General features: G+C 37.1%; 1 protein-coding gene and 1 long non-coding RNA gene across 2 annotated transcripts; one reads left to right on the top strand and one right to left on the bottom strand.

Annotated features, from left to right (window-relative positions):
• Nucleotides 1-1,431: 1,431 nt before the first annotated feature.
• cyp7a1 (cytochrome P450, family 7, subfamily A, polypeptide 1) lies at nucleotides 1,432-10,281 on the top strand. The gene is made up of 6 exons (XM_079612434.1): nucleotides 1,432-1,697; nucleotides 6,495-6,735; nucleotides 6,828-7,432; nucleotides 7,593-7,723; nucleotides 7,825-8,003; nucleotides 8,140-10,281. Exons 1-6 carry the CDS (start codon nucleotides 1,615-1,617, stop codon nucleotides 8,437-8,439), a joined length of 1,539 nt encoding a protein of 512 aa, XP_079468560.1. The 5' UTR covers nucleotides 1,432-1,614; the 3' UTR covers nucleotides 8,440-10,281.
• Nucleotides 2,176-6,323, bottom strand: LOC306998399. Its single transcript, XR_013797557.1, has 5 exons — nucleotides 6,184-6,323; nucleotides 5,158-5,226; nucleotides 4,907-5,044; nucleotides 4,576-4,767; nucleotides 2,176-2,800 (listed from the first exon to the last, which is right to left on the bottom strand). It is a non-coding gene; the product is annotated as an uncharacterized lncRNA (long non-coding RNA).
• Nucleotides 10,282-10,633: the final 352 nt, after the last annotated feature.

Genomic DNA, 10,633 nt, shown 5'->3' on the forward strand with positions numbered 1-10,633 from the left:
AATTAACTCATTTCAGTGAGACACGTCACGCATATTAAGATTCACACGGTGCTTTTGATAAGATCAGCAATATATTGGCACTTAAAGCTGATTATTGATCTTTTGGTAACATTTTAAAATAAGGTCTCATTAGCTGCAGGTCCATTAAATAATATCAATAAATATTGATTTGATTTTAAATAATGCATAAGTGAATGTTGAAATTAACATGAACAAGGAGCTTTTAAAGTATTTTTTCATCCTTGTTAACATATGTAGCTAATAATATTAACAAATGAAACCTTATTGTAAAGTGTTACCGATCCATTCAGTTGGCAAAAATATCTGAGAAGAATGTTGAATTAATTTTAATCGTAAATCTCAGACTGCTGCGTGCAGGTGTAATAGATTAAATGCCCAAAGTTAACAAAACAAGGTGTGTTAGTAATTATCCATTTCTAAAATCATGTCTATGCTCATTCACTCTGATTATTTGTCTGATGTGTGTAATCATACTAAACCAGCATGAACAAGTCTGTAATGAACATTTTACTTACTAGCTCATGACAGTGAGTTTTTTAACAGTATGTCTGAATGACCCTGAACTGACTGAACTCACTGATGCTTTTAGGTTTTCGGGCAGAGCACCAGTTACCAACGATCAGTGACCATTTATCCAGAAGTGACCTGTCACACTAAGGTTACAATAGTAGAAACTTCTTGCTTTGCAAATAAACACTTTGCCAATTCATACAGCTTTTTGACCTCTCCTCATCACCAGGACAGGGAAATACTCAGAAAACCTCTGCTGAAAATATGACTAATCATTTGCTACACTTGCTCATCTGACACAATCAAGCTGCAAAAAACAGAATATAAATTATTTTAGACACAACTGGTGTAGCTTAAGAGTGATAAAATAATTTATTTTTTAAATATAATAAATGTAATGATGGATGAGATTGTTTTTTTTGTGTGACACTGATGCAACCTCAACCTTTTAGTCACCAATAGATTTTGTGACGCAATCAAAACATTGACTTAAAAAAATAGTGTGTAGGTGTGCGCATTCGTTGTTAAAAACTTGTTTTGTCGTCTTTAGTTGACGTTGTCTGAAAGGCCTGTGGTTGTGAAATATGGGTTTGTATAGAAATACATCCACAGAAATGAATTTGCATATTTACATAGCATGGCTTCAGCATAACAATCTACAGAGAATGGTTAGGCCATTGCTTTTTTTTTTACTGACACTTAAAAAGCATGACTTAATCAAATTTTTTTAAATGAGTTTAAGAGAGTTTACAAAAAAAAAAAAAAAACACATCAAAGACCTTGAAGCTGTTTCACAACTTTGCAGTACTATCAAAGTACAGTCTACTGGCCCTCAGGTGGAGGTGTCCATGGACTCCGTTCAAGGACAAATGCACAAACACATATACACCTATCCAGGTTTTTTTTCTTAAAGGCATCTGGCACGTTTTCAGAAAAAAAGTGTTGGAGGCAGTCATTAGTTGGTTACGTCAGGGGCTGTGGGTTGTGGTGAATCATATAAAAACAGTGCTAAGAGTGTATGAGTGCATCTTCAAGGATTACAGCCACACTCTAGTTCCTCCAGTTTTTGTCTCCCCAGCAGTTATGATCATAAGCATTGCCCTCATTTGGGCCATAGTGGTTGCGCTCTGTTGCTGTCTCTGGCTTATCACAGGAATACGCAGAAGGTAAATACCTACAGATATCTGACTAAAAGCTTCACTGATCTTAGGAACATCATGGGGATGGTGGGATTCGCATCTGTTTGACAACTGATGTTACGTAATGCTTAATGACTTAAACTTGCAGGGTACTTCTTTATATTTAAAGATATTTAATCTTTGTATGGTATTGAATCAAGAGGAAGATCTTTTAAGTTCTCTAAAAACTAAACTACACTCACTTAAAAATGTTGGGTTAAAAATAACCCAACGAATAACCCAACTGTGGGTTAGTATAGCACCTTCCCAACTGTGGGTTATTTTAACCCAATGCATTGGGTTAAACACCAGTTGGGTTAAAATAACCCAACAGTTGAGTTAAATATTTATTTTTTATTTATGACCCTATTTTAATAAATAAAATCCATTGTTTTCAAATACAGATTGTTTATTTGTATAAAAAAATACATATGTTTCAACAAATATATTTATAAATGACACACTATATATATTGGGGAGTCTAGCATTTAATGTAAATATATTGTGTACATAAATTCAAAATACAAGTGTACATACAACACGCATAATAAATTAAAAACCTATGCAAATATGTACAAACACATTCAAAACATACATAATATATATATATATATACAGCACAAGAACTATACATTAAATTCCTATACAAATATGGACAGAATACACAAATGAATAACATTAAATCCTAATCACAACTTTATTCTGTACACTGAATGCATAGATGTGTTGTTGTAAACATACCTTAAGTAATAAAACTACAAATACATATGTTGACTACAGGATCTAATGATGATGATGATCAAAGTTCTTAATGAGGCAGCAATGTGTTGAAGGAACTACTCTGAATATATTAAAGTTTGAATGCTACAAAAACAACCAAATGGGTGCAGAGGTCTTGAAATTGTTTATGTCATATATGTAAAACATTTTTGAAACGCATCCATTGGTTGAAATAAAGTCTTCTGCTCAACTGCTTCCACACTGAATATGATCAAAACTTGCGAGTTCTCTTTGTCCCCAAGCAGCAGTCATCTGGATCCGGGCTTGTCTTACGGTTCAGAACTTCAGATAGGCACCATGTTAGTTCCAACCTTAAAAGAATAAATAAAGTTCAGTTGGGCATGCACTGTGACAACATCAACAGTGTTAAATTATGAAAAAGTTACATCAAAGCAGTGCTGTATTGAATTAAATTATGGTCACTCTAATTAGTCATTACACCTGGTGTTAAATTTTAATTCTGTCATTAATTACTCGCCCTCATATCGTTCCAAACCTATAAGACTTTTGTTCATCTTCGGAACATAATAAAGAGCTTTTTGATGAGTCTGAGAGATTTTTGCAACTATCACTTTTAAGCCCCAGTAAGGTAGCGAAGACATCATTACAGTATACAAAATATTAAACTCAAACGCATGTTCACGAGAGCACCTCAACGCATACGTGTTGTGTTAATGCGAGAGCAGACGACAAGAGTGTGAACGCAGCGATTATGATTTTTTACACAAAGCACTCGCGTTGGTTGATAAAATTCTTTGTTCATTTTGACCGCACATGCGCAACATCCTTTAAGTTCTGTACTGGAAAGAGAAATGATTAGTTCATCTCTCGAGTCTTTGGGTCTGATCCGAGTCTTTCGTTCTTTTGTCATGTGGCAGTGCTGGACACATAAATGAGTTAATAATTCCCAAACTTTCTTATAAACAAGCATTTACCAGTAGTCAGTTTTTTTACAGTATCATGCTGCGCTTTTGGTATCAAATTATAGCTTTTTAAATTGATCATTTAAAGGGATAGTTCACTTTAAAATTAAAATTCTGTCATCATTTACTCACCCTCAAGTTGTTTCAAACCTGTATTAATTTATTTCTTCTGCTGAACACAAAGGAAGATATTTTGAAGAATGTCAGTAACCAAACAGTAGTCTGTACCCATTGACTTCCATAGTATTTTTTTTTCCTACTATGGAAGTCAATGGGTACAGACTACTGTTTGGTTACTGACATTCTTCAAAATATCTTCCTTTGTGTTCAGCAGAAGAAATAAATTAATACAGGTTTGAAACAACTTGAGGGTGAGTAAATGATGACAGAATTTTAATTTTAAAGTGAACTAGCCCTTTAAGAATTTCTGTTATGATGGTTCTTTCCATATTAATGTGGTACTAAAGAGTTGGCAATGCCAAAATCCCTTTGCTAAAGATATATATATATATTATATAGTCTAATAACAACACAGTTACGTGACATAAAACTGAACGACGCAAACCAGAGAGATGAACTAATCAACACTGTATCCGGTGCCGACTGCATAGCTTCAGTTTATGTGGCTGTCATGTGTTGAAAGAAATGATTTGAACCTGAAGTCGATAGACTCGAAACGTGAACTATTCAATTCTATATCCGGTACTACAGACTGCAAAGCTCAGTTTATGAGGATGTCATGGGATGAATGAACGACTCAAATTGGGAGGTGAGGTAAACTAACAGACTGCATTGGCTGAAGACGCAGATAAATGAATCAATCATTTCTGTTTCTCATAATTTGGCCTCTTCCTAGCATTGCAATTTTTTTCTTATTCTTAATGTGATCAACATTGAATGTGTTTGGTGAATTTGGCTATTGACATGTAACATTTGAAATAGATTATAGACATAGTAAAATGATCAGAACTTCCCACTAGCTTTCGGCAGTCTGTAAAAATATACCTCAGATTTATCTAGTTGTACAAACAAATTGAAAAGCTCTTTCCCATTTTATTGGTGTTTTTGCGGCAGTCATTCTGCCACTCAGTGGGTATAACCGCAGTCACTCGATGGTGACGTCACGCGCAAACCCGCTATACTTAATATATCATTAAACTTACCATTCCAAGAAAACGGTGAAGTCTGGGATGTTCTCTAATGATTTCTTCGATAGTTTTTGTTCCAGAGGATCAATTCCACGCACTGCAGTTTGTTGAGGTGGTGTGTGTCTCACGAACTCCTCGACTTGGCTGTGAGGACTTCTTGCTTTCTTTTGCCACTCAATCATTGTCAGTCATCAGCCAGCTCAGACTCTACAGAAATTAAAACATATTGTATTAAAATGAGGGAAGACAGTTGAAAAAACAAGCAAACATAAGTAATTAACTGTACCTGTATATGTAGTAGCCCCAGCACTGCATATTTGGTCTCTCTAATCATTATTCAACTTACCAGCTTGTTATATTAGAGGGACACCAAGACCGGTGCCAGATAAGGAAGACATCCAAAATGTGCACTACTGTACACTGTCCAGGACCAGAGTTGAGAACCATTGTCATCCAGCAGCGTAAAACTTCCATTTACTCCTTCCTGTGTTAGAATGAAGCAGAAAAAAATAAATATGTTCAGATAAGTAAACTAGTCTTTAAAAATAAGTTAATAAAAAAACTTTAATATATCACTTATTTTAATTGCTTACTCACCTTGAAAGGTTTCAATTAAATGGCAGAAGATCAACTGTTGTAGTCTGCTTCACAAATTAGCCCATTTGTCTAAAACAAAAGTATAACACGTTTAGTAAAACACATTTAAATAAAAGGCAAAAACTTCATAAGAAAAAAAAACACTTATAATACTATAATTGGATGCTTCAGCTATCCAGTATTTATACTGTTACATGCACATGCATGCATATTAACATGCATTATGAATATTTTCTGCCAAAATACCATAGTTGCAGTTTGTGTTGTAAATCAAGGTAATCTGTGTATTGGAAAACATAAACTTTTTTTAACTAATCATGCACTAATCGTTTATTTGTTGCACAATGTTTCTCATTATTTCAGCTTCAATGTTGTTGGTAATATCTGCACTTTTTCATCTTCCTCTCATCTCGGAGATTTGAGCGAATTCAAACGCTTCTCACAGCGCTGTTGTGGTGTCGTGTGACCGATGCCTGAGCTCGCGCCGCTGGGCCGAGCTGATAGATGGTCCGCGCACTACGGTTCTAATGAGTAACGTTATAGAGCTCTTTCGTTCCGCATTTAGTGACAATTGTAGTCACACCTATACAAAAAAGGACGCTAACGTTACCAGTCTGGAGCACTGCTTCAGCTGTGACAGACCATCACTAAAGTCCCTTTAATAAGACCTTTGCTATCACGAATACAGTAAAACAGGCGTAACGTTAATGCTAGCTAGTGATTTCAGACTAACTTAAGCCTAACATTACTTAGTTTATATTAGGTAACTTACTGGTAGTAACGTTACATCACTAACGTTTTCGCTAGTATAGCTAATGTTTTAATTAATTACTTTATTACAGCTAGCGAGCTAACGGAGATAGCTAAGTTTATTTCCAACCGATCTCACTTTCCTGGGATCATTAAAACGGCCTAAAGGGAACTTCGTTTTTAAAAAATATAACATTTAGTTTTAGAATAATTATATTCAAGTATCTCAGTACACAATACTTAATGTTATATATAAATAAAAACGATATGACTTACCGTTCATTATCAGGATGCAGCAGCAGCTTCTGTGTTGACTGTCTGACACTTGACCGTTAAAATTTGAACCGTCGCTATGGCTATTTAACCCAACAGTCGGGTTATTTCTAGAAATTACCCAACGATTTTAAAAACAACCCAATATTTTTGAAAAATAACCCAACATATTGACCCAATATGTGTAACCCAACGGTTGGGTTAAACAAATAACCCAACGTTTTTTAGTGTGCATGATAGAACTTGTTTCTTGTTCTTAAACCCTATATATTTATGAGCTGTTTTGTAATTTTTTGACATCGTGGGTGTTTCAGACAGCCTGGGGAGCCTCCAGTAGAAAATGGCTGGATCCCTTACCTTGGTTGTGCTCTTCAGTTTGGGGCAAACCCTTTGGAGTTTCTTCGCAGCAGACAGAAGAAATATGGTCACATTTTTACATGCAAGATCGCTGGGCAGTATGTCCATTTCCTTTGTGATCCATTCTCTTACCACTCCGTCATCCGCCAAGGAAGGCATTTGGACTGGAAGAAATTTCACTTTGATGCCTCTGCAAAGGTACAGGAAATAACTTTATGATTATTTCAGCAATCTAACTACAAAATTAACTTCTTAAGTTGGCATGTAATGACGTGCGTTTGTTCTTGCAGGCATTTGGTCATGAGAGCATGGATCCAAGCCACGGTTACACCACCGAAAATCTGCATCAGACCTTCCTCAAGACCCTGCAAGGAGACGCCTTGTCTTCTCTAATTGAGACCATGATGGAAAACCTTCAGAGCACCATGTTGCAGTCAGGCATGCTGAAGGCCGAAACTTCCAAGTGGCAGAGCGATGGTATTTTTGCCTTCTGCTACAAGACCATGTTTGAAGCTGGCTACCTGACCCTCTTTGGAAAGGATTTGGATGGGGACCAGAGCATTGCACGTCAGCAAGCCCAGAAAGCTCTGGTGCTCAATGCCCTGGAGAACTTTAAAGAATTTGATAAGATCTTTCCTGCTCTGATCGCTGGCCTCCCCATTCACGTTTTCAAGAGTGCCCACAGTGCTCGCGAGAACCTCGCCAAGACCATGCTTCACGAAAACCTCAGCAAGCGCACCAATGTGTCTGACCTCGTATCCTTGCGCATGCTCTTAAATGACACATTATCTACCTTCAATGAGCTGAGTAAAGCCAGGACCCATGTGGCCATACTGTGGGCTTCACAAGCCAACACTTTGCCTGCAACCTTCTGGACCCTGTTCTATATGATCAGGTACAACTCATCCTCAGCCTGTGTAAAACTGCACAGTAGTCACTCCCCAGAGTTATAAACCAGCAAAGATAAATACAGTAATTGTAGTATGGAGATAAGCATTAGTGTTCTTGGAAAATGTACTTGTTAGGATGATGACAAAACTTCTGCTTGTTTCCAGGTGCCCTGCGGCCATGAAAGCTGCTAGCGAGGAGGTGAGGCGAATGTTTGAAAGTTCTAATCAGAAAGTCGATCCCCCAAATTCTCGACTTGTACTAACAAGGGAACAGTTGGACAACATGCCAGTTCTAGGTGGGAAACAATTTGAAAATATTTCAACATTTATGTATTCAACATTCTTAAAATAGCTACACCAAAAGGTCATGTGGAGTAAAGCTTCCCTGCAATTTCAGATAGTGTCATTAAAGAGGCGATGAGACTGTCCAGTGCGTCCCTGAATGTGAGAATGGCCAAGAGTGATTTCCTTCTTCACCTGGACAACAAAGAGTCTTACCACATCCGTAAAGATGATGTAATAGCTCTTTACCCCCCGATGATTCACTTTGATCCTGAGGTCTATGACAATCCTCTGGTGAGTATTGTGTTCTTTGCTGGTATTTAATAGATACATAGCAGCTTTCACAACAAAAAATATTTGAATTAACCTGTAAATTTTATCTTGAAATTTTATTCTCATCATGAATGTTTTTTGTTGTTGCCACAAACAGACATACAAGTATGATAGATACCTAGACGAGAATGGGCAGGAGAAGACCAGCTTTTACCGAAATGGACGCAAACTTCGATACTACTACATGCCCTTCGGCTCTGGGGTGACCAAGTGTCCGGGCCGTTTCTTTGCGGTGCACGAGATAAAGCAGTTCCTGTCTCTGTTGCTAGCGTACTTTGAGATGGAACTTTTGGACTCTGATGTGAAAGAACCACCGTTGGACCAGTCTCGGGCCGGACTGGGTGTTTTGCAGCCCACCTATGATGTTGACTTTCGATATAGACTCAAATTTCACTAAGGATCTCACACTTATTTATTGACTGTTGACTTAAACTGTAAATAATGTACATTTTGCATCATGTCCAAGTAGACAAACGTGAATAGGCTTCAATTGTGTTTTCTTTCTTTTCAACTTGATTAGAGAGAGATTTTAGGAAGTTTGAAAGGAACTTCAGTGCTCTCCTTTTAAAATTTTCAGTAACATTTACTGCACTTGTGCTGTGTATTCATAGTATTCTTCTCAGTCCTTAAACTATGGCAGTATTCAAAAAAATTATATTGTACATTGCATAGAAAATGTAATCACCCACATCCTCTTTCACTGGCTGTTCACCATTTTTGTAAAGTTATGTGCTTTGTGAATTTTATTTTGAATGTACAGAACAAATTTTTTAACCAAATACCTGAGTGTGTCTTTTTCACCCGCCGTTTAGATAGATAAAAAAAGTCAGAATCTAGACTAGCCAGTCAGAGGTTTTTTGAATAGCTTTCACACATTTCGAAAAATAAAATGTTATTTAAATATGAAACTTAAACCGCCAGTAGGTGGCAGCAAGTCACTGTTAAAAAGTGAGTCATTTTTTAACAGCCGCTTTACCGAATGGATCTAAGAATGGCAAGTCATGATTCCAGTTTCGATTCCAGTTACGATTTCCACTAGAGCCTGATACAACACAGAACGATTACAAACCGTTCTCGGCCGGGGATTCTCAGCAAGGTTGGCAGTAGTGACGTTCCATGGTTACTTGTCTGTTAATTGTCAAATTAATAATACAATTAAAATAAATATCTGATCATCTTCCGTAACGCGGCCACTATTTACAGAGGTGTAAAGTCAAGTGGTCAGAAAGTAAAAGTCCTGCCATATGTTTATTCCCCCCATGAACTCAGCCAGCTGATTTCACTAATTAGTCTCCTATCTCCTGGCCGAAAAACTGTGCTAATTAGTAAATCCAGGTGATTGGAACAAAATACTGAGGAGGACTTTTAATTTCGGAACCTGGACTTTACACCTCTGGCTATTTACATCTCATATGATCTGTAAACTTTAATCTGTAAAATCTGTAAACTATAATCTATAAATCTGTCAAATAACTTGCGCTATTTGTATTAAATTCCAAAGAGCTCTTATCAGCCCTACAGTGGAAAATGAAACCATATTCTTATCGGCTGGGCTGGATCGGCACGGAATGGAATGTTTAAATAAAGAGAACGGTTTTGCATCAATCCTGCTGGCAAAAAAAATAAAGTGACAGAGCTCGTAATAAAACGAGAATCAACATAGGTTTGGTTTTTCGGAAATGGCGAGAGAAATGAAAGCTTTAGCATAAGTTCTGCCGGGAAGACTCAATTACTACGTCAACTTTTGCTTCACTTCTATCCAATCATATTCTTATGCTCACTGTATAAAAGCTTGGTACTTACACATGTTTGAGTTCGCAGATACTGAAGCAACGATTACCCCCATCCTCCCCACCACCACCAGGATGGTCCTGTCCATACCTCCCGGGGGGGTCGGCTGCGCCCCTGCCTTCATCTTCAGGCAGGAATTGCAGATCCCATACCCTCGGATTGTGCACTATGGACGGGGCCTACGCCAAATGACTTTGTATATTATCAGCTTGCTGAGCTGTCAATAAATGTACGATTGTTGAAATAATTCTCCCGAGTCTTTCTGGTAGAACTGAGGGATTTGAAATGTTTTAAATGCGACACAGAATTGGCGTTTCTAGGTTGCAAACATTATTCTGTTGACATAATAACTTTGGTCATTACATTAACTTAATATGGTGTGCAATTAGTTGTGATTTTTAAAAATTAAGTTGTTGTAGTAACTTAATAAAATTGCTTTTAACTTTGGAATTAAGTGTTATTTTATTTGTTTTTAGTCAAAGAAAAGACCTGTTAGTGTTTAATGTAATGTTGAATTTTTTGTGGTTACCACCATTGTGCTGAAGAGTAAACATGAAGTTAAACACTACATTGACAATACACAATAGCCCTATTTTAACGATCTAAGCGCATGGTATAAAGCGTACGGTGCAAGTGCACTTAGGGTGTGTCCAAATCCCCTTTTACTATTTTAACGACGGGAAAAATGCACCCGGCGCATGGTCTAAAAGGGTTGTCCCCATTCTCTTAATGAGTCATCGGTGTATTTTGGGCTTTACGTGCAATAAACCAATCAGAATATCATCTCCCATTCCCTTTAA

This window comes from Phoxinus phoxinus (genome assembly GCF_949152265.1).
Source record: "Phoxinus phoxinus genome assembly, chromosome: 5".
Classification (NCBI taxonomy): domain Eukaryota; kingdom Metazoa; phylum Chordata; class Actinopteri; order Cypriniformes; family Leuciscidae; genus Phoxinus; species Phoxinus phoxinus.

Coding starts and splice junctions, on each gene's coding strand:
- cyp7a1 (XM_079612434.1), top strand. CDS start 1,615: ATGATCATAAGCATTGCCCTCATTTGGGCCATAGTGGTTGCGCTCTGT. Junction 6,736..6,827: donor ACTTTGATGCCTCTGCAAAG/GTACAGGAAATA, acceptor TTGTTCTTGCAG/GCATTTGGTCATGAGAGCAT. Junction 7,724..7,824: donor GGACAACATGCCAGTTCTAG/GTGGGAAACAAT, acceptor CTGCAATTTCAG/ATAGTGTCATTAAAGAGGCG.